The sequence below is a fragment of the Musca autumnalis genome, unplaced genomic scaffold, assembly GCF_047663935.1.
Source record: "Musca autumnalis isolate F117 unplaced genomic scaffold, ASM4766393v1 scaffold_1, whole genome shotgun sequence".
Taxonomy (NCBI): Eukaryota; Metazoa; Arthropoda; class Insecta; order Diptera; family Muscidae; genus Musca; species Musca autumnalis.
In genome coordinates, this window is record NW_027411644.1 from 62721069 (window position 1) to 62746095 (window position 25027).

Here is a 25027-nt window from a genome sequence, read left to right on the forward strand (position 1 = left end):
AGACCCCTACGGCGGTCTTCTATTCTAAAGAAGACCCTACGGCGGTCTTCTATTCTATAGAAGACCCTTACGGCAGTCTTCTATTCTATAGAAGACCCCTCGGCGGTCTTCTATTCTTTAGAAGACCCCTACGGCGAACCTCTATTCTACAGAAGACCCCTACGGCGGTCTTCTATTCTAAAGAAGACCCTACGGAGGTCTTCTATTCTATAGAATACCCCCACGGCGGTATTCTACGCTATAGAAGATCCTTACGGCAGACTTCTATTCTATAGAAAACCCCTACGGCAGTCTTCTATTCTATAGAAGACCCCTACGGCGGTCTTCTTCTATTCTAAAGAAGACCCCTACGAAGGTCTTCTATTCTATAAAAGACACCCACGGCGGTATAATCTATAGAAGACACCCTACGGCGGTGGTCTTTTATTACGGTGGTCTTCTATTCTACGGCGGTCTTCTATTCTATAGAAGACCCCTACGGCGGACTTCTGTTCTACAGAAGACCCCTACGGCGGTCTTCTATTCTAAAGAAGACCCTACGGCGGTCTTCTATTCTTTAGATGACCCCTACGGTGGTCTTCTATTCTATAGAAGACCCTTACGGCAGACTTCTATTCTATAGAAAACCCCTACGGTAGTCTTCTATTCTAAAGAAGACCCCTACGGCGGTCTTCTATTCTTTAGATGACCCCTACGGTGGTCTTCTATTCTATAGAAGACCCTTACGGCAGACTTCTATTCTATAGAAAACCCCTACGGTAGTCTTCTATTCTAAAGAAGACCCCTACGGCGGTCTTCTATTCTTTAGATGACCCCTACGGTGGTCTTCTATTCTATAGAAGACCCTTACGGCAGACTTCTATTCTATAGAAGACCCCTACGGCGGTCTTCAATTCTATAGAAGACCCCTACGGCGGACTTCTGTTCTACAGAAGACCCCTACGGCGGTCTTCTATTCTTTAGAAGACCCCTACGGTGGTCTTCTATTCTAAAGAAGACCTTACGGCGGTCTTCTATTCTAAAGAAGACCCTACGGCGGTCTTCTATTCTAAAGAAGACCCTACGGCGGTCTTCTATTCTATAGAAAACCCTTACGGCAGTCTTCTATTCTATAGAAGATCCCTCGGCGGTCTTCTATTCTTTAGAAGACCCCTACGGTGGTTTTTTATTTTGAAGAAGGCCCTACGGTGTTCTTCTATTCTAAAGAAGACCCCTACGGAGGTCTTCCATAGAATACCCCCACGGCGGTATTCTACGCTATAGAAGATCCTTACGGCAGACTTCTATTCTATAGAAAACCCCTACGGCAGTCTTCTATTCTATAGAAGACCCCTACGGCGGTCTTCTTCTATTCTAAAGAAGACCCCTACGAAGGTCTTCTATTCTATAGAAGACCCCTACGGCGGTCTTCTATTCTATTGAAGATCCCTACGGCGGTCTTCGATTCTATAGAAGACACCTACGGCGGTCTTCTATTCTATAGAAGACCCCTACGACGGTCTTCTATTCTATAGAAGACCCCTACGGCGGTCTTCTATTCTATTGAAGATCCCTACGGCGGTCTTCTATTCTATAGAAGATCCCTACGACGGTCTTCTATTCTGTAGAAGACCCCTACGGCGGTCTTCTATTCTATAGAAGACCCCTACGACGGTCTTCTATTCTATAGAAGACCCCTACGGCGGTCTTCTATTTTATAGAAGACCCCTTCGACGGTCTTCTATTCTATAGAAGACCCCTACGGCGGTCTTCTATTCTATTGAAGATCCCTACGGCGGTCTTCGATTCTATAGAAGACCCCTACGGCGGTCTTCGATTCTATAGAAGACCCCTACGGCGGTCTTCTATTCTATAGAAAACCCCATACGGCGGTCTTCGATTCTATAGAAGACCCCTACGGCGGTCTTCTATTCTATAGAAAACCCCTACGGCGGTCTTCGATTCCATAGAAGACCCCTACGGCGGTTTTCGATTCCATAGAAGACCCCTGCGACGGTCTTCGATTCTATAGAAGACTCCCACGGCTGTCTTCGATTCCATAGAAGACCCCTACGGCGGTCTTCGATTCCATAGAAGACCTCTACGGCGGTCTTCGATTCAATAGAAGACCCCTATGGACTCTTCTACTTAATAGAAGACCCCTATGACGGTCTTTTATTCTATAGAAGACCCCTTTGGCGGTCTTTTGTTCTATAGAAGACCCGTACGGCGGTCTTCTATTCTATAGAAGACCCCTACGGCGATCTTCTATTCTATAAAAGATCCTTACGGCGATCTTCTGTTCTATAGAAGATCCCTACGGCGGTCTTCTCTTCTATAGAAGACCCTTCGGCGGTCTTCTATTCTTTAGAAGACCCTTACGGTGGTCTTTTATTTTGAAGAAGGCCCTACGGTGTTCTTCTATTCTAAAGAAGACCCCTACGGAGGTCTTCTATAGAATACCCCCACGGCGGTATTCTACGCTATAGAAGATCCTTACGGCAGACTTCTATTCTATAGAAAACCCCTACGGCAGTCTTCTATTCTATAGAAGACCCCTACGGCGGTCTTCTTCTATTCTAAAGAAGACCCCTACGAAGGTCTTCTATTCTATAAAAGACACCCACGGCGGTATAATCTATAGAAGACACCCTACGGCGGTGGTCTTTTATTACGGTGGTCTTCTATTCTACGGCGGTCTTCTATTCTATAGAAGACCCCTACGGCGGTCTTCTATTCTATAGAAGACCCCTACGGCGGTCTTCGATTCCATAGAAGACCCCTGCGACGGTCTTCGATTCTATAGAAGACTCCTACGGCTGTCTTCGATACCATAGAAGACCCCTACGGCGGTCTTCGATTCCATAGAAGACCTCTACGGCGGTCTCCGATTCTATAGAAGACCCCGACGGCGGTCTTCGATTCAATAGAAGACCCCTGTGGACTCTTCTACTTAATAGAAGACCCCTATGACGGTCTTTTATTCTATAGAAGACCCCTTTGGCGGTCTTTTGTTCTATAGAAGACCCCTACGGCGGTCTTCTATTCTATAGAAAACCCCATACGGCGGTCTTCGATTCTATAGAAGACCCCTACGGCGGTCTTCTATTCTATAGAAAACCCCATACGGCGGTCTTCGATTCTATAGAAGACCCCTACGGCGGTCTTCGATTCCATAGAAGACCCCTGCGACGGTCTTCGATTCTATAGAAGACTCCTACGGCTGTCTTCGATTCCATAGAAGACCCCTACGGCGGTCTTCGATTCCATAGAAGACGTCTACGGCGGTCTCCGATTCTATAGAAGACCCCGACGGCGGTCTTCGATTCAATAGAAGACCCCTGTGGACTCTTCTACTTAATAGAAGACCCCTATGACGGTCTTTTATTCTATAGAAGACCCCTTTGGCGGTCTTTTGTTCTATAGAAGACCCGTACGGCGGTCTTCTATTCTATAGAAGACCCCTACGGCGATCTTCTATTCTATAAAAGATCCTTACGGCGATCTTCTGTTCTATAGAAGATCCCTACGGCGGTCTTCTATTCTATAGAAGACCCCTACGGCGGTCTTCTATTCGATAGAAGACCCCTACGGCGGTCTTCTATTCTATAGAAGACCCATACGGCGGTCTTCTATTCGATAGAAGACCCCTTCGGCGGTCTTCTATTCTATAGAAGACCCCTCGGCGGTCTTCTATTCTTTAGAAGACCCCTACGGTGGTCTTTTATTCTGAAGAAGGCCCTACGGTGTTCTTCTATTCTAAAGAAGACCCCTACGGAGGTCTTCTATTCTATAAAAGACACCCACGGCGGTATAATCTATAGAAGACACCCTACGGCGGTGGTCTTTTATTACGATGGTCTTCTATTCTACGGCGGTCTTCTATTCTATAGAAGACCCCTACGGCGGACTTCTGTTCTACAGAAGACCCCTACGGCGGTCTTCTATTCTTTAGAAGACCCCTCGGCGGTCTTCTATTCTTTAGAAGACCCCTACGGTGGTCTTTTATTCTGAAGAAGGCCCTACGGTGTTCTTCTATTCTAAAGAAGACCCCTACGGAGGTCTTCTATTCTATAAAAGACACCCACGGCGGTATAATCTATAGAATACCCCCACGGCGGTATTCTACGCTATAGAAGACCCCTACGATGGTCTTCTATTCTACGGAAGAAGAATAGAAGACCCCTACGGCAGTCTTCTATTCTATAGAAGACCCCTACGGCGGTCTTCTTCTATTCTAAAGAAGACCCCTACGAAGGTCTTCTATTCTATAAAAGACACCCACGGCGGTATAATCTATAGAAGACACCCTACGGCGGTGGTCTTTTATTACGGTGGTCTTCTATTCTACGGCGGTCTTCTATTCTATAGAAGACCCCTACGGCGGACTTCTGTTCTACAGAAGACCCCTACGGCGGTCTTCTATTCTTTAGAAGACCCCTACGGTGGTCTTCTATTCTAAAGAAGACCCTACGGCGGTCTTCTATTCTTTAGATGACCCCTACGGTGGTCTTCTATTCTATAGAAGACCCTTACGGCAGACTTCTATTCTATAGAAAACCCCTACGGTAGTCTTCTATTCTAAAGAAGACCCCTACGGCGGTCTTCTATTCTTTAGTTGACCCCTACGGTGGTCTTCTATTCTATAGAAGACCCTTACGGCAGACTTCTATTCTATAGAAGACCCCTACGGCGGTCTTCAATTCTATAGAAGACCCCTACGGCGGACTTCTATTCTAAAGAAGACCCTACGGCGGTCTTCTATTCTAAAGAAGACCCTACGGCGGTCTTCTATTCTAAAGAAGACCCTACGGCGATCTTCTATTCTATAGAAAACCCTTACGGCAGTCTTCTATTCTATAGAAGACCCCTCGGCGGTCTTCTATTCTTTAGAAGACCCCTACGGTGGTCTTTTATTCTGAAGAAGGCCCTACGGTGTTCTTCTATTCTAAAGAAGACCCCTACGGAGGTCTTCTATAGAATACCCCCACGGCGGTATTCTACGCTATAGAAGATCCTTACGGCAGACTTCTATTCTATAGAAAACCCCTACGGCAGTCTTCTATTCTAAAGAAGACCCCTACGAAGGTCTTCTATTCTATAAAAGACACCCACGGCGGTATAATCTATAGAAGACACCCTACGGCGGTGGTCTTTTATTACGGTGGTCTTCTATTCTACGGCGGTCTTCTATTCTATAGAAGACCCCTACGGCGGTCTTCTATTCTATAGAAGACCCTTACGGCAGACTTCTATTCTATAGAAGACCCCTACGGCGGTCTTCAATTCTATAGAAGACCCCTACGGCGGACTTCTATTCTAAAGAAGACCCTACGGCGGTCTTCTATTCTAAAGAAGACCCTACGGCGGTCTTCTATTCTAAAGAAGACCCTACGGCGATCTTCTATTCGATAGAAGACCCCTTCGGCGGTCTTCTATTCTATAGAAGACCCCTCGGCGGTCTTCTATTCTTTAGAAGACCCCTACGGTGGTCTTTTATTCTGAAGAAGGCCCTACGGTGTTCTTCTATTCTAAAGAAGACCCCTACGGAGGTCTTCTATAGAATACCCCCACGGCGGTATTCTACGCTATAGAAGATCCTTACGGCAGACTTCTATTCTATAGAAAACCCCTACGGCAGTCTTCTATTCTAAAGAAGACCCCTACGAAGGTCTTCTATTCTATAAAAGACACCCACGGCGGTATAATCTATAGAAGACACCCTACGGCGGTGGTCTTTTATTACGGTGGTCTTCTATTCTACGGCGGTCTTCTATTCTATAGAAGACCCCTACGGCGGTCTTCTATTCTATAGAAGACCCCTACGACGGTCTTCTATTCTATAGAAGACCCCTACGGCGGTCTTCTATTCTATAGAAGACCCCTACGGCAGTCTTCTATTCTATAGAAGACCCCTACGGCGGTCTTCTGTTCCATAGAAGACGCCTACGGCGGTGTTCTATTCTATAGAAGACGCCTACGGCGATGTTCTATTCTATCCTATAGAAGACCCCTACGGCGGTCTTCTATTCTATAGAAGACGCCTACGGCGGTGTTCTATTCTATTCTATAGAAGACCCCTACGGCGGTCTTCGATTCCATAGAAGACCCCTACGGCGGTCTTCGATTCAAAAGAAGACCCCTACGGCGGTCTTCGATTCTATAGAAGACCCCTACGGCGGTATTCTATTCTATAGAAAACCCCATACGGCGGTCTTCGATTCTATAGAAGACCCCTACGGCGGTCTTCTATTCTATAGAAAACCCCTACGGCGGTCTTCGATTCCATAGAAGACCCCTACGGCGGTCTTCGATTCCATAGAAGACCCCTGCGACGGTCTTCGATTCTATAGAAGACTCCCACGGCGGTCTTCGATTCCATAGAAGACCCCTACGGCGGTCTTCGATTCCATAGAAGACCTCTACGGCGGTCTTCGATTCTATAGAAGACCCCGACGGCGGTCTTCGATTCAATAGAAGACCCCTATGGACTCTTCTACTTAATAGAAGACCCCAATGACGGTCTTCTATTCTATAGAAGACCCCTACGGCGATCTTCTATTCTATAAAAGATCCTTACGGCGATCTTCTGTTCTATAGAAGATCCCTACGGCGGTCTTCTATTCTATAGAAGACCCCTTTGGCGGTTTTTTGTTCTATAGAAGACCCCTACGGCGACCTTCTATTCTATAGAAGACCCCTACGGCGACCTTCTATTCTATAGAAGACCACTACGGCGGTCTTCTATTCTATAGAAGACCACTACGGCGGTCTTATATTCTATAGAAGACCCTTACGGTGGTCTTTTATTCTATAGAAGACCCCATTCGGCGGTCTTCTATTCTATAGAATACTCCTACGGCGGTTTTCTACTGTATATAATACCCCTTCTACGCTAAAGAAGACCCCCTTAGGGATAGGTAAGTCGACTTTCGGTTAATCGATTAATCGACTTTTTGCAGTCAAGAATCTAAAAATCGTAGTCGACTTTTGTCTGGAGGAAAAATTGCATAACCGATTATCTTGTGATCGATTTTCGAGTTTGCCCATAGATTGTTGCCTTGGCGGTTTTACACTTTTGGCGGTTTTACAGTTTCAAAACAAAACTCGATAATCGACGAATAATCGATTTGCTACGGTTATGAAAAAGTCGAAAGTCGAGTTTTAAGACAACTGAAATAATCGCTAGACTGAAAAATCGCATTTTTTAATTTAAGACCATAATCGAAAAGTCGAAAAATCGATTATTGCTTTCCATTACCTATCCCTAGACCCCCTACGGCGGTCTTCTATTCTATATAAGACTCCTACGACGGTCTTCTACGGTATAGAAGACCCCTACGTCGGTCTTCTACTTAATAGAAGACACCTACGGCGGCCTTTAATTACATAGAAGACCCCTGCGTCGGTCTTATATTCTATAGACCACATATGTACATATATAAATTCGAGTGGAATGCACTAACTGTCGTACCATATTTTTGGATTAATAAAGATTATCTTTCGAATCGAAATAATAACACACAACATTGATATTTATTTATAAACATTCAAAACCCCCCTAGGATTGTTGATATTTTTTTTTTAGAAAATGACAGCGATAGCCATATCTCTACTCCACCGCTCTAGAAGTTTTCTGAGGCTAAGTGATTTTATAAAGAAGATATGGTATTAAAAATGTTCGTTCTTATCAAATTGTATTATTGTATAGATTGTGCAGAAAAATAAATATGAGAACCCATGTACCTCTGCGCACCCTACATATGGTGTGGGAGATTTTAAAAGATATCCCAGCGATGTCATGATAAATTATATACAATAAGTTTAGGGCATAAGCTAATCGACATTACTGGAGAGAACCTCTACTTTGGAAGCCGAAATCATTTAAAACATTGTAGACTAAATTTTAAACGCCTGAAGACCCCTTCATGTGTTTCACATACATGTTTATGCATGGACCTACCATAAGGTCTTTCGAATCAGCATAAATAAATTGTAATTCTTTCTACATATCTAAGCAATTCCAACCTGACGTTATCTAGCAAAGGTTTGGCACAAAAAACAATAACAACCGATCAAAATATTTTTGCGATTATGATTGCGATAATCATGGGAATGCTTGCAAATGTTTGTGAACTTCGCAGGCAAGCTGTTATTGCAGTCAGCCACCCAATTCAGTAATTCAGTGCAATTTTCACCGCCGAAGAGTTCGCATAGACAACAAGAGTCGCCAATATGCAATTCAAACTATTCGATTTAGACGAACAATATGCTAAACATCCTGAAATGAAGCGGGAAGAAGTCCTTAAACTTTTGGACTGGTCATTGGCTCAACCCCACTTGCCAAAAATTACCGAACATGAAGCCATCCTCTTCTACTATGCCTGCAAATGCAGCATGGAATATGCGAAAACTGTTTTGGATTTAAATTTCACCTGCCGCACCCATTTTGAGGAGTTCTTTGGCAATGTTGATATTGGAACTCCCGAAATGCAGTTGGTCAATGAGACAGTGTAAGTTTTTTTTGTTTTTGGATTATGAATTGAAAATTTCATTGTGAATATTTGTCTGTGCTTTTAGGGCTGGCTTCCCTCTGGAACAACAAACCCCCGATGGCAACACAGTGGTCCTGATCAACATTATGGATCCAGATGCATCGAAATTTAATTTCATCAATGCCATTAAGTTGTAAGTATTCCGAATGGGGGTTGGAGTTAATTTAGACAAGTTGGGGTGATATCTCCGGAACTGTTTAACCTCAATCTGTTCTGTATTGAAGTCATCTATCCATAGAAGTTGTCCATAAAATTGTCTACCTACATTAGATCTTCCATCTCTAGAAGACCTTTGGGTTGTAATTATTCATGCTTCTCTTTGGACATTGTTTATTTTATGAAGAAACGATTTCATACTCAAAGCTTTCCCATATACCAAAGCACCATAAGTAAGAATTGGACGTGCCATGGTCGTGAAGATCCAAAGGATGTGGTTTCAGTCCCCAACTCTTATGGAGTTCTTGCATGAACAAAGGGTTATTAGACCTCTCTTGGCACGTTCTTCGACATTTCTTTTCCCCGTTAATTGGTGGTCCAGGACAATGCCGAGGTACCTGGCTTCTAAAGAGAGCTCAAGGGTGACTCGATCAAGCGTTGGTAGGGTCTATGGTTTGACTTTTCTCTTGTTTGTAAACAGAATCAGTTCTGTTTCAGATGGCTTCACTCCAATACCATTGTCGTGTAACTCAGACATACCACATGTGACACTGGGAATTCTAATCTCATTTTATTCAAACGACCTCCTACAATAAGGAGGTCTGCTAACCACATGTTTACCCCTTTCAAGTGGACTCTATTAAATCCCTGCTTTGCAAAAATATCTCTCTTCTCTACACACACAACCCTCACCAAGACATCACTATCTTCATTATTAAAATCTGCCTGTTCTACGTGAACAAGTACATACCGATATTGTTTATGGGAATTTCCCGCAGACCACGTCGTCAGCATAAGCTATCGTCTAGTAGTTTATGAAATTCCTTAAGAATTTCATTTATCACCAGAAGCCACAGCAGTCGCGATAGAACTCCACCTTGTAATGTGTGTTAGATGACCGAATTCCGAATGGAATTCCCATCGATGTTTTAGCAATCCTAAGGCAGAGGGTTCTTTCGTAGCGGATTGACTCGAAACCATAGTGTTTCGGACAGCGGCTGCCAACCCAGCATAATATCAATGCTTCTACGTACGTTTCTATGCTGCTACAAAAACAGCCGACATTTGAGTTGATTATCCTGATGCTGAGCATTCCGTCAAACCAATTGATCAGTATAGAAGAAACACCTAAGTTAGAGGGTGCATTTTGATTTGATTCAGGTTAACGTTATAAAAGACGCCGTCTCTGTCAAGAAAGACTGATAACATACAGCTTGAGTCGTTCATATTCCTCTCGATAAGACCCACGACATCATTCAATGTTGTCACCACCGATTTGCCTTTGACATAGGCATGTTGGACATGACAATATTTAAAGGTCTTTCCCTGATTCCAAGGTCCAGCAGACTTTCTTAGGTTTTTTAGTAGAAAGGAAGATGGCCTTGAAGATTTTTAGAAGGTCTATTATTTCGAGTAGAGATTTCAGAACGACTTCCTTCTCAGGAATACCATTATGAAGTCATCTATCCATAAAAGCTCTTAATAAAATTGTCTATCTACATCAGATCTTCCATCTCTAGAAGACCTTTGGGAGGTTTATATTTCATGATGACTTTTAGAATATCCTATAACTCTAGAACACAAGTCTTCCGTCTCTATAAGACCGTTACAAAGACTTCTATTTCCAACAGAGTTTTATAAGGGCTTCTATTTATAGAAGTCCTTTAGGGGATATTCTATCTGTAGAATTGTTGTCTTTTTTGTTATTTGAAATAGTTTTGTTTTCATTTATTCAAAAATGTCCATGTTTACTGTCTACGAAAATTACCAGACAGTGCCGAGGCAACTAGCCAAATGTTTGTATGTATTAGTAAAGCAGAGTTGTATTTGCAGACAGTATGTCTTGTGTAAACGCCAAGTAATGACTCAATTTTAGTAACCAGTTGATCTTCTCGTTATATAAGAACAGCAATGGGTAAGAAATTATGATTTTCAGTTAAAGATCCTTTTTAGTACACCAATTTCTTACAAAGTACCTCCTCAACCCTCAACTCTTTCTAATTGCGTGTTGCAAATTTTCTATTACAGATATTCCATTGGTCAAGACAAATGGATGTTGGAAAGTGGTGTAATGTCTGGTTTGATTTTTGCCTTGGACTTGTCCAATCTCTCGTTTGGTCACATTACACGCATTGGTACGAGTATCTCGGCATTGAAGAAGGCCATGTACTATTTGCAAGTAAGTATGAATCCATTACTACAATCACGTAACGTATATCAATAATGTTTGGTTTACATTCGGCGTCTTTTCGTGATTTCGAAGGCGTTTCGTGATTTCGCGCGGAATCAAGCAAAAATTATCATGATTTCGCATACAAAAATGAAATCATCTCATTTCGTGATTTCAGCGAAATCAACATCGAAATCACAGTACACATGATATACAACCCAGTTTGTGACTGAAAAGTACCAAAAGTTGCAACACTTTTCACGTATCACAATAAACAAGGTAGATGGTCAATTGATGCAACAAAAATTTTTAGAATCAAAATTTTTAAACAATGTGAAAAAAATATTAGATTACTTTGTTACAATGCTATTTTTCATTGCGTTCTCGTACTTTTTTAATGGTAATAAGTCTGTCTGGTTACTTTCCCAGCAAGAATTGTCCAGCAAGAACTTTCTCATAGAGTAAGGGGTTTTTATTCTCTTTTGCTAGAAAATTGTAAAAATTAAACAGACACTTTCCAGCAAAAACCAGCAAGCAATCAGCTGACTTGCCAAAACAGAACAATTTGGCCGCCAACAAAGGAAGCAAACACGTTGTATTTTATTAAAAATAAAAAAGAAAATGAAACAAAAAAGTATTTTTCCACTTTACAAATTTGTTCTCCATAAAACAATACAATTAGACTATGTTATTTCCACAATAAAATTGTTTTTAATGTTCACAAACATAAATCAACAAAAAACTAAAAACAGCTGATTGATTGTTTTCAGGAAGAAGAAGAGCTTGCAAGTGCTTGCTAGAAGAAATTTGTCCAGCAAGAATTTGCAAGCTCTCAGTGAAAGAACTGTCAAAATGTCTCTCTCGAATCGCTCTCTTTTGCTGGTTTTTGGTGTAAACAGACGACTTCCAGCAACAATTGGTACAAATTGTTACAAATTTTAGGGTAACCAGACACAGCTAATGTTAGAAAAAAGAGCGAAATGTCTAAAATTGCTTCCCCATACAAATTTCTTAAAAAATACGGGAACGAAAAAAATACGGAAATTGCAAAAACTGCAGCAAATTAACGTATCATCTATCGTATTTAGATGATAATGAACATGTTGCTAGTTTCTACTATGCCAAAATTGTATGGCAGAAAACAGGAGAATAGGGTGTTATTCGGCGCTATTTTTGTTTAAAGAGAAGTGTAAGTCTTGCTAGACTTCGGAGTACGGGAACGGGTTCTATACACAATGAATACGATATATAGATAGTTTTACGATAATTTTCGAAATAAAGTTGTAAAGTTCTATATTGTCGTATATTTTTGATGACTAATTCAATCAGCTGCGCATATGCATCTACCTTGATCATTGTGATATGTATGAAATCAACAAAAAAATATGTGTAAACACCGGGATGTATTTCAGGATTTCGTGAAATCCAGTGGATTTTAGAGCGCAAGTGTAAACTTGGCATAACGTAGCTGTTGGGGACAAATTATCAATACGTTATAGAGAAACCTCGTTAGTAATTGCACGTTTAAACGGTGTTTGCATTATAACTTTTTGCCGGGTTAAACTTTTTATGAGGATTTATTTGACGTTTGCATTATGGAATTGACATTTGAAACCGAGTGGTAAATCCGCTTAAATGCAAACGGGGTATTAAGGTCCAAATACATACGGTCCGTTGTGAGTCGCGTCACGTGTTACAAACAACAACCACATGAAAAATGTGTAAGTGATGCCAAGTTTGTACCTCAAGGTTTCATGTGGTTGTTGTAATAGGCCATTTAGATATGACATCTGCTTCGTTCCCGTACTATTTAATGGTAAAACTCATAAAAAAGTAAAACTCGTATTCTCACATAAAAGTTTTTTGAAACAGTTCGGGAACGGAAAAATGGAAAATACGTCAAAAAAAACTGGAACAAATGTCAAAGTCAGCGTATAAGCCAATCAGACGCCGGCAACCACTTTACTATTTTTTACACGCTCAAATTCTTCGAGTAAAAAGTTTTTAAAGAGAGTGTCATTCAGCGCCATTTTTCTTTTAAAGAGAAGTGAACATTTTACAACTTTTTTGTGTACGGGACCGCTTTTTCGGATAAAATGTGTAAAAGTGGTAAAAATTGTAAAACTTTTTAGTTCTGGAACAAAACTATCATTAGACCGATTTAGCCCATTATCAGGTATTATTTATGGCCTGTTCCCGTACTTTATAAAGTGGTAAAAGTCGTAAAAGTTGTAAAAGTCGTAAACGATTTTCATATAAATTTTGTGTACGGGAACGCAAAATGTGTAAAAGTGGTAAAAATTGTAAAAACTTTTTAGTTCTGGAACAGAGCTTTACTAAACCCGGCCAAAACCGACCAGATTTACCATACAAATATAAATCCTCGTATTGAGTGGATTTGTTTTAAATCTAGCATAAATCCTCGTATACAACACTGTATTTTGCAACCTGTTGCTAGAAAATACAAAAAGTTGCAAGCTGGCACAAGAAACAAGGTAGATGCATCTGTGAATTGCTACAATAAAAATGATTTAAAATGTCAAAATTTGTGAACAAGGCGAATAAATTGATATACATAGTTGACTAATATTTACGATGCCCAAACTATAAAATAATTCTTTATTTGCTCACTAGTTAGCATTAGTAGCATAATGCGCTAATATTTTCAATATTAAACAATAAATTTGTAATTTGCCGTATGTTTTTTGAGACGAATTCAATTTACAAAAAATTTTTTTTGACTTTTCAAATTCGATCAGATTGGCTAATGCATCTATCTTGGTAATTGTGCTATGAACAAAAAACAGCTGACTGCCATTTAAATCCCCCAAAGGTATATCTAAATGCAATGAGATTTGTACTGGATTTATTAAATCCAGTTGAGGATTTACGGCTAGTCTAAATTAGCTATAACGCGATTAGATTAGAATTTACGAAACCCACTCAATTCCATAGACTATATGTCAACAAATCCAGGTCATACATCGAGTGGATTTAATTTGACGTATGCGTTATGGAATTCACATTTGAAATCGAGTGGATTTCGTAAATCTAAACATACTCAGCCCAATCATGAATGAAAATTCCGTGCGGAATTTCTCTCTTTTCCCTTCTTTGCTATCACAAACAAAAAATCCGCACGGAAAAAAATTCCGATGGAGAAAAAGTAGGTATCATGAACGCTCTCAAACATGTGTTTTCCTCCAAAAAAATCTCCCTTGCAAAACTGAAGGGAGTTTACAAAAAATCTTAGTATTTCCCAAAAATTTTGTACAAAACATGCAAAATAAACACTTTTGTTGGGATTTTATACTAATTCTCACATAAAAGTTTTTTGAAACAGTTCGGGAACGGAAAAATGGAAAATACGTCAAAAAAAACTGGAACAAATGTCAAAGTCAGCGTATAAGCCAATCAGACGCCGGCAACCACTTTACTATTTTTTACACGCTCAAATTCTTCGAGTAAAAAGTTTTTAAAGAGAGTGTCATTCAGCGCCATTTTTCTTTTAAAGAGAAGTGAACATTTTACAACTTTTTTGTGTACGGGACCGCTTTTTCGGATAAAATGTGTAAAAGTGGTAAAAATTGTAAAACTTTTTAGTTCTGGAACAAAACTATCATTAGACCGATTTAGCCCATTATCAGGTATTATTTATGGCCTGTTCCCGTACTTTATAAAGTGGTAAAAGTCGTAAAAGTTGTAAAAGTCGTAAACGATTTTCATATAAATTTTGTGTACGGGAACGCAAAATGTGTAAAAGTGGTAAAAATTGTAAAAACTTTTTAGTTCTGGAACAGAGCTTTACTAAACCCGGCCAAAACCGACCAGATTTACCATACAAATATAAATCCTCGTATTGAGTGGATTTGTTTTAAATCTAGCATAAATCCTCGTATACAACACTGTATTTTGCAACCTGTTGCTAGAAAATACAAAAAGTTGCAAGCTGGCACAAGAAACAAGGTAGATGCATCTGTGAATTGCTACAATAAAAATGATTTAAAATGTCAAAATTTGTGAACAAGGCGAATAAATTGATATACATAGTTGACTAATATTTACGATGCCCAAACTATAAAATAATTCTTTATTTGCTCACTAGTTAGCATTAGTAGCATAATGCGCTAATATTTTCAATATTAAACAATAAATTTGTAATTTGCCGTATGTTTTTTGAGACGAATTCAATTTACAAAAAATTTTTTTTGACTTTTCAAATTCGATCAGATTGGCTAATGCATCTATCTTGGTAATTGTGCTATGAACAAAAAACAGCTGACTGCCATTTAAATCCCCCAAAGGTATATCTAAATGCAATGAGATTTGTACTGGATTTATTAAATCCAGTTGAGGATTTACGGCTAGTCTAAATTAGCTATAACGCGATTAGATTAGAATTTACGAAACCCACTCAATTCCATAGACTATATGTCAACAAATCCAGGTCATACATCGAGTGGATTTAATTTGACGTATGCGTTATGGAATTCACATTTGAAATCGAGTGGATTTCGTAAATCTAAACATACTCAGCCCAATCATGAATGAAAATTCCGTGCGGAATTTCTCTCTTTTCCCTTCTTTGCTATCACAAACAAAAAATCCGCACGGAAAAAAATTCCGATGGAGAAAAAGTAGGTATCATGAACGCTCTCAAACATGTGTTTTCCTCCAAAAAAATCTCCCTTGCAAAACTGAAGGGAGTTTACAAAAAATCTTAGTATTTCCCAAAAATTTTGTACAAAACATGCAAAATAAACACTTTTGTTGGGATTTTATACTAAAATCTTTTACTTGTGGTTGGAAATTTATTAAAAATTGAACAAATTTTAGAAAATAACATCACTTTGCAAACTCAATCACTCTCCACTTTTTGTACCGATCAACGATGGGATGAGAGAATTTTGGACATACAAAATTGTTGCACAACAATTATTGAAATAACACTGGATAAAAGCATATTTTCAATTATTTTTATTTCAGAATTCGTATTTTTCCATTTTTTGCCATTATTTAATTAAAAACACTCGTTTCTAACACATTCATGATAGTGGCAGTTCCATAGCACAATGGAGTCAATTGCACTGTCTTCTTAGAAATTTCCAATCACATTTGATGTTTTTCATAATTAGTAGCATCTTCTGAATGTCTTTGATGTATAAAAGTGTAATTTATTTGATAAAATTCGTTGATTTTGTCTAAAAACACAAACACTTAAAATTTTCGCTTTGTTTTCACAACAATTAGGGCACACAAGGTATGAAAAAGACCCTTCAGTGCTGCCAAATTCAATGATTATTTTTCTCACATTATTCATGATAGGAGGAATGTTCTCTCGAGAAAAATCTATTCCGCGAGAGTTGTATTCCGCAAGAATATTCATGATTGGGCTGACTATAAACGACAATTTTGTGTGAACAATTTTATTTCCACCTATGCAAAAATTCTTTATAGAAAAGTTCGATTGTTATATTTTTAATATTTTTTATACCCTATACCACAATGTGGAAAAGGGTATAATAAGTTTGTTTTCCCAAAAATTCATGTAACGCCGCGAAATATTCGTCGTAGACCCCTCATGTGGTATACCAAACTTCATATCTCGACGAGATAAAGCGATTTAGCGATGTGTGTCCGTCCGTCCGTCCGTCCGTCTGTCCGTCCATTAAAAATTGTAATCAAGCTAGAGGCCGCAATTATGGACCGATTGTCACGAAATTTAGTATGGAGGTCGGGTTTGGACCAGAATAGAACTGATTAGTTTTTGGCGATGATCGTGAAATGTTAAAGGGATGAAATGGACCAAAAACAAAATTTTTGCTCGATTTTGTAGCCGCTCTGTAGGTCGCAATAATAGTCCGATCGGCGCGAAATTTTAAACGTAGTTTTGGTTTGAGATGAAGAAGTAGCGTGCAAGTCAACGGTATGATCGGATAATATTTAGCGGGTTAAATTGATCAAAACTTTTGTGTGAAAATTGGTAAAATTTCTAATGCACATCTTATAACAGCTAGCCCGGAAAGCTAGTGCACAGGGATAGTGGTATAGGGTATCACATGGTCGGCCCCGTCCGACTATAGTCTGTTCTTACTTGTTTTTTTATAAAATGACCCTTTTCTATTTAGGAAGCCATTCCCGGTCGTTTGGTTGGCATGCATTTTGTTAATGCCAGTAAAATTATTGACAAGCTGTTGGCTCTGTTGAATCCATTCATGAAAAAGGAATTGATGGATATGATCCATGTTCACACGGATATGGAAAGTTTTTATAAATTTGTACCACGTGAAATTCTACCCAAGGAATATGGTGGTTCCGGTGCCGAACTGAAAGTAATGAATGGTAAGTGGTAGAGTTGGAGATGGGGCGATAAAAATTTGTGTATGGCATAAATGTTTTTTTTATCTCTTTTATAGACAAATACTTCCAACGTTTGGTTGCATCCCGTCAAGAAATCATCGACTATAACGCCGCTCATCGTGTCAATGAAAAATTGCGTCCCGCCAAGGCTAAATATAACTCCGATATTTTTGGTACTGAGGGTAATTTCAAGAAATTGGATATTGATTAAGCATTTAGGGGGTGGAGAATATAGATACAAAGAGACCAAGAAACATTTTGTAATTTATTTATTTTGTTTTAATAAAAATGTTTAAAATGTGTTTTATAAAAAAGTTTTTTAAATTGTGTTAATTTTTATTATTGTGTAACAGTTTGTTTACATTGAACTGGATTAAAAAAATCCAGTGCATTTTAATTACCAATTCCATTGCATATACATGAGTCAATAGGTCTGTACGATAAACCGAAAAATTTGTATAAACTTTTACAAAATGCTGTTTGATAACAAACTTGTTCAGTAAAAGAGAACTGAGAAGTACTTGCAAGTAGATCCACGAACTTGCAAGTACTTTTTACTTGCGAAGTTATGAATTCCTTCTAAAGGATGTTAACTCGACAAACATAATAATCTTATAAATAATAAGTAATTTAACTAACTTTCAAAAATTTAGGAATAATAGCCATTTAGATATGACATCATTAGACGGATTTAGCACATTATCAGGTTTTATTTACTAAATCCGGTCAAAGTTGATTTTAATCAATCTATACTAATATTTATGATGTCTAAACGATAAAATAATTCTTTATTTGCTCATTAGTTAGCATAAGTAGCATAATGTGCTAACATTTTCAATATTAAACAATAAATTTGTAATTTTTTGTATGTTTTTGAGACGAATACAATTAAAAACAACTTCCTTTGACGTTTCAAATTCGATTAGATGGGCTGATGCATCTACCTTGTTAATTGTGCTATGAACACAAATCAGCTGACTTCCATTTAAATCCTCCTAATGCTTGGTTTACATTTACGAAATCCACTCGATTTCAACTGTCAAATCCATAGGTTAAACGTCAAATGAAATCCAGATGAGATTTCATTTGACGTTTGAGCTATGGAATTGACAGTTGAAATCGAGTGGATTTCGTAAATGTAAACCAAGCATAAGACCGAGTTTAGACATTCAAACTGGAAAGAAAATGTTTCTTCTCAATTTTTTTTTTAAATTTCCTTGTTGTTTAAACACGGAAATCGTGTTTGTGTCAATTTTATAATTTTTCTTATTCTTCTTCACACTCATTTTCTCATTGCGCCGTTCAAAAACAAAGCCAAGGCAAAATTGTAATGAAAAGTAAAAATGGACGTGAGTGATAAACAATTATTTATTAAAGGAACCCTTGAATTGCATTTTAATTTTGATATTTCCACTTATTTCGAATTGTTTTTGCTTAAAAAAATAGTTTTTCCTCTAAACGGTTTTCAATTGTCTTCGCTGTTGTTTGTTTCTCGACAGAGAAAATAAAATGAAAGAAAATGCAAAAACAAATCTGCAGCCAACAGAACAGAATTTGCCAGTACAGAGGTGTGTGTACCCCCTCTTATTCCTCTCTACTCCCTCGCCCATAAACTCAATTTTCTTTCCCATCAGGGTTGACATTTTTTTACTGTTGTTGACATTATGCAATTATAAAGGTATATGCATCGGTGAATTGTTCCAACAAAAAACTGCTTTAACCCTATATCATAAAATTGAAAACAAGGACAAGAAATTTTATTCGCGTGGCTAAATAAGATTGTTGGTTTTTTAATATGCAGTAAAACTTGTGAATGAACGATTTGTCAAGCATTGAAATTTGTTCTAAAAGTACGGGAACGGAAAAATTACAAATATTGCAAAATTTGTAGCTGAAATGTCTGCAAATCGGATGCCAGCAATATGTGTGTTCGTTTACTCAACAATTAGTACAAATTTGTACAAGTCTAGTAACTTCTTGTAATCGGCTAAGGTCTTTTGCATTGTACTGTAGAGTAAACGAACAACATCCAGTAACAATTTGTGCAAATTTTGAGTAAACGAACACACATAATCACGATGTTAGATCAGCCAAACTTTTCAAGTAGAAGATAAGAGAATGGATACAACTTTTGCTATTTTTGGAACACTTATCTAGCAATAATATTCTGGAGAATAACTGAAGTGTTCTAAAGTTCCAAATTTCATATGTTTTTGTAAAATCGACTAACTATGCCTATACATCTACCTTTATTATTGTTCCATGTCATTTGACGTTTTAAGCCATGGCTACAGGGTTGTATATTTGAGCGATTCTCATACATGACCTACCTCTACTTTATTATACCATAGGTATATCTAAATACAATGAGATTTGTACTGGATTTATTAAATCCAGTTGAGGATTTATGGCTAGTTTAAATGAGCTATAAGTTCACATCATTGTTTAGATTGCAGAGCAACACGGAAGCAATTCAATCTACCGTCGTCTTGTCTTTCTAAAGATGACAATAAATTTGTATTAATCGTTGTCTCCATGAACTATTAATTTTTAACAATTATTTTTGTTGTTGTTGTGTTTTTTAATTCGTTTTGTACTATGGACTCAGTTTAATTTTAAATTGACAAAAATACAAATGTTTGCAGTAATTAACACATGGCAGAATAAGAAGGTAATCTCATTTGAAAAAACCGTCCTTGAGCTGTCAAATACAACTCTGTATCGAAACAGTATACATAAATGTTGTTTTTGTAAGTGTCAAGGACAATTTGTTTACGTTTTATTTATATTTTGTACATACATAATTGAATAAATTGTAACGATTGCGAACATAATTGGAATAATTTCTTCTTCGATCTTTAATTGGTCAATTGAGACGTTTCTGCGGCTGCAAATTAAATATGTTCATAAGTTTGGAAGGAATTGCCAAGAAAAATGGTAAGCAGCATGACCAAAAGGGTCTGTGAAAATATAAAAATTGTGTGAAAATATAGAAATTGAGAAACGGTATGAAAATTCGCTAAAATAAAAGCTAAAGATAATAGCAGATCGACATTTCGTTTTTCAGTTTTTGAATCCTCACGACACGAAATTAAATTATGGAGTACAACATTAAACTGTTTTTATTTCGTTATTCTCGTTATTGAAAAGTTCAACCATCGCAATCAAGGTCAGTTTTCCGTATATTCGGAAAATAATAAGCAAATCAAGGAAGACCACGTTTATTTGCCAGCAGTGTTCAAGTAACCCATTCGCCCTGATGACGTCAACGATATCTAACAAACGCCAGCCTTATGTTATCAGCGATCAAGCCGGTAAGTAATTGTGCCAGAGTGATGATTAATGGATTTATATTTTTACATTGAATGTGTGCTGCTTGTTACAGATCCCGAAACCCTGCTGAATAATGGTGTACTGGTCGTCCTGTTGCCCGTATTCTCGTTTCCGTGGTCTTTGGTATGCTGTGCTGCTATGGCCTGGGTGCTTTCGTTAGGATGTGCGGTGGTGGTCGCGTGTTCGTCCCCACAAAGTCTTATAGCCGTTGACTCCGCCATTGTAAACCGGCTCCGCTACGCTTTGGTCTTGCAATTGCTGCTATTGGCGTCCCAGCCTAGTCCAATCTAAAGGTTTAACCAAGCAAGCTGTTTTCTTCGGACTCACGAAGATAATAACACCCCCTACTTTTAGATAACTCTGTTCTGGGAATTGCTTATTTCCCGTCGTACACCTCTCATTGTGTTCGTTGTGCCTTCTGCATCATTCCCGGCATTGAAACTATGGGTGTTGTTGAACTTTAACACGCAAGAAGATGTTGGCTTATCGTCCCTTTAAGTGCACCTTGCGAATTAATTCGGAATTATCAGCAAAGGTAGTCCGTTCGGTCATAATTCCAACGGTGTTTAACTTTTGTCCTGGAAATGTATACTTCCCGAGATATTTGCCTAGAAAGTTCCTCTAAAACTCCAACTTATACTCAGACAATGCATGTTGTATATTGCTGTGTTCGGTGGACATACCTGTAATAACAAAATTTGTAATGATTCCAATTTAGTAAAAATGTTTAACTTAAGTTAATGTTAGGGGTTTTGCGGAACTTTCGAGGCCTATATCTCTGGAGGTAAACATTTTGTACACCGTTGGAATCAGGGCCAAAAGGACTATCTATGGTGAAAATGTCCAATTATTCCGGCAGGTACACCTAATGGAAAGAACTTCCAATATCTTCTGTGGTCTCAATCCACTGTCTAATGTTCGTCTACTCATCAACACGAATCCCTATAGTGAGTTTTTATTACTTTGTAACGTGGTAACTTAATTCAAGAAATAATATACGGCCTATATTAGTTGTGGCCAAGGATGCTGTCGCTTTGGTTGGTTTTTTCACACTGATTACGAAGTGAAAAAGGCAACAAAAGATATTTTTATTCTATTTGTTATTTTTATTTTCATTTGTAAAAATCTTGGCTATTCAACTTAGGTCCAACGAGAAATGAATAAAAATGTATTTAAAAATGTTTATGCGTTTTTATTGGGATAGGTGGATATTTGTTTGTATCTTAAAGAATGATACAACCTTCTTCAACCCAAGATGGATAGCACCGATTTGTCTCGCCTTCTTAAATCTGCAAGATGCTCTGTGGACCACGCAAGAAGGTCTTCCGTCGTGGCCGTAATTTTATACGTTTGTGAGGTAGGTATTCAGCCTTATTACGGTTGGCGTAGTCGTATCCAAAATTGCAAATTGACGTGTCGTAACGTCTAATTGGTATTATGTATGTCGTACACGACTAATTGGTATTATGTATGTCGTATACGAGATATTACAACTCTGTATGCCATTCTTTTACAATTTTGCTACCACGAGAGGCGTTTTATTACGAGAAACGCTGTGAAATTAGTCGTTAGAGATTTTGTTGACGACAACAGACAAATTTCTTAAAACGTTAATAAAAACGAACAAATAAAATGGATTTAAACAAAAGGTATGTGTCTATATAACAAAAAGATTATATATTCGTATAAATTTTATAATATTGCACATGTTTTAGAACAAAAGTCACCACAAAAAAGCAGTTTGACACAATGGTCCAGATTTTGCAGAACAATCCAAATTTGGCCAGAGGTTACAGCAATGGAATAAAAAAAATTAGCGTAAAAGAAGATTGGAATAAAATTAGTACGAAACTCAACATTTTAGGACCGCCAGTACGAACAGGTGAGGGTTGGATGAATGTCTGGGCTGACTACAAATTCAAGTTAAGGAAGAAGTTAGGCGGAATTTCGTGCTACAGGTGGAGGATCCTTCAAGCAGTACATACTAACAGACACGGAAGAAGCAGCATCAAGCTTGTTACAATTGCATACAATTGTAAACGCGGGCAATTAGTCAATTGGAATCCAGCAGCCTTCAACGTTTCGAGAAACAACCACTGAAGGAGAACTGTTTGAAGCATGTATAATCCATGAAGATTTAGAAAACCACGATCCCTGCACAGTTACTCCCCAAAGCGTAAGCAGGTCTCATGCAAAAGAGCAGCAGGTCGTAGTGAATCAGGATCCCCGCACAATAACCCCTGTAAGCATAGGTATCACTCATGGAAATGAGCAACAGGTCCAAGTGAACCAGGATCCCTGCACACTAGTCACAAATACCCCTCACAGAAATGGATTTCAGCAACAGCAACTGAGTATCAGTCATGGAAAATATGTTTGATTCTTGTCGTAACTGTTTTCGTCTTACGTTTAAATCGTTCGGAGTATATTCATCCTCATCGTCAGATATAAAATAACCCACACTTAACATTTTTATGGTTTATTAATAAATAATTGTTTTTTTATTTTACCTGACTCTATTTTTTTGTTTTCTTTTTTATAAAAGGGTGGCGTGTAATTGTCGAAAATGTTAATAATCTTCAACACCCTGTATTTTTGCAATCTATTACAAAACAGACGTAGTCGAAAATTTTACATAATACCAAAAATTATTGACTACGACAACGCCTACGACTACGTCTACGACACTTGAACGCCTACGACAACGCCAACCGTAATAAGGGTGATTATAAACAGTAGGCCCAATTTTTCCATTGACAGACCTAATGAACATACACAAAATACCCGTACGTTTATAGCGTTGTAATATAGGCTACTAAAAACTTTAGTGTGAGATATATATGAAGCAGTGGCCCTAAACAGTGTGTCGTTTCCGGGTTGTTCATTGAGAAAACGGAAACGTCCTCCAATTAATTAAGCCTTTAAATTGGCCTCAAAAGCGCTTAAAGCCTCGGCACACACGGTCCGTTGTGAGTCGTCATTTGTCAAAAACAACAACCACATGAAAAATGTGTAAGCAAGATGCCAAATTTGTTATTGAAATTTGCATGTGGTTGTTGTAATGCGACACTCAACGAACCGTATGTGATCAAGCCTTGAGGCCAGCAGTAGATGTGGATTGTGTTTCTTCGTCACTCATGAGTCTTTGGCTGCTTCGAGTAAAGTTGCTGCTTTTGTTGTTGTTCTTCTTCTTTTCCGATTCCATGCGCATAGAAGGTGGTGTGAGTGGACTCTTCCACCAGTAGGCACTTCTGGCAGGTATCAGTCTGGGCTTTGGGGGTTGAATTGAACATTGAACATCGGCATTCTTTCTAAAAGAACTTTTTTCAACATTCAAACTTTCCTTCAGGCCTCAGAAGTAGATAAACAATTGCTCGCTTTTTTCGACTGCACAGAAAATACCTATATATTCCACATTCGAACTTGATCTATGTCAGAAAGAAATATTACTATGTGCAAACAATGGACCAAACCGGTTACTCACCGTGTGCACCATATTACCGAAAAATATTGAACTTTTTTGGGGGGTGGTGCCGGAAGAAGTGGACTGATATGGATCATCCTCGTAATTGATCAAAGTTTGGACATATTAATACGAGGACCAAAATGGCTGATCCGTTCGAAAGTTAACCTCCAGCCGGACGAACGAATATGAATAATCGACTTGAAATTATATGAAAAATTTAAATTGAAAATTTTAAAATAATAAAATTTGGTTTGAAATTGAAAATGTAAACATAACTGACATATGTATATTTTAACATATACATACAAAGTTTGTCAAAATCATTTTGTCAATGAAGGGACGGCAAAGCGAATACAACTCTGTGAGCTGTGAGCGTGAGGTTACCTTGTATCATGTAATTAACAAAACAAACAAACAACAACATTAATGTTTTCCACTTCATATGATAGATATTTATCAGTAGCACTTAAAACATGACCATTTACAGAAACGATTCCAAATGCTTTACCATACTATAATAGGGGTAGGTAAGCGTTATCAGCTTTGATTGACAATCAATGCACATTTACCGCAATTTTAAAACTTTCATTTTAGATAATAAGGGAAAGCTTCGACGTCTATATATGTAACCCTACGATTACAGTTTCTGAGGCTGAGCTTCCGCCATTTTACAATAATAGCTTTGTTCCAGAACTAAAAAGTTTTTACAATTTTTACCCAAAAACCGGTTCCCGTACACAAAAAATTTGTAAAATGTTCCCTTCTCTTTAAACAAAAATGGCGCTTAATGACGCTCTCTTCAAAAAAATTTGAGCGTTTGGCTGATATGCCGACTTTGACATTTGTTCCAGTTTTTTAAGCTTTTTCCATTTTTCCGTTCCCGTAATTTTTGTTGTATGTGCACCTCATTTTTCACAGTTCGCTCTTTTACTACTTTTACCATTAAAAAAGTACGGGAACACACATAATGTTAAGGTATACCAGGCGCTCAATTCTGTTTCTATGAAA

At 38.3% G+C, this 25027-nt stretch overlaps 1 protein-coding gene across 1 annotated transcript; it reads left to right on the forward strand.

Moving 5' to 3' along the window:
- Positions 1-8125: 8125 nt before the first annotated feature.
- On the forward strand, positions 8126-17534 carry LOC141399377 (clavesin-1-like). Its single transcript, XM_073978008.1, has 5 exons — positions 8126-8492; positions 8560-8667; positions 10719-10869; positions 16989-17202; positions 17277-17534. The coding sequence occupies exons 1-5, from the start codon at positions 8215-8217 to the stop codon at positions 17429-17431; spliced, it is 906 nt and encodes a 301-aa protein (XP_073834109.1). The 5' UTR covers positions 8126-8214; the 3' UTR covers positions 17432-17534.
- The last annotated feature ends 7493 nt before the right edge of the window (positions 17535-25027 follow it).

Bases quoted from the DNA above. Each gene is read 5' to 3' on its own strand.
- LOC141399377 (XM_073978008.1), top strand. From the start codon at position 8,215: ATGCAATTCAAACTATTCGATTTAGACGAACAATATGCTAAACATCCT. The intron at 8,493-8,559 runs GTAAGTTTTTTT...CTGTGCTTTTAG, and splicing joins CAGTTGGTCAATGAGACAGT to GGCTGGCTTCCCTCTGGAAC. The intron at 10,870-16,988 runs GTAAGTATGAAT...TTTTCTATTTAG, and splicing joins AGGCCATGTACTATTTGCAA to GAAGCCATTCCCGGTCGTTT.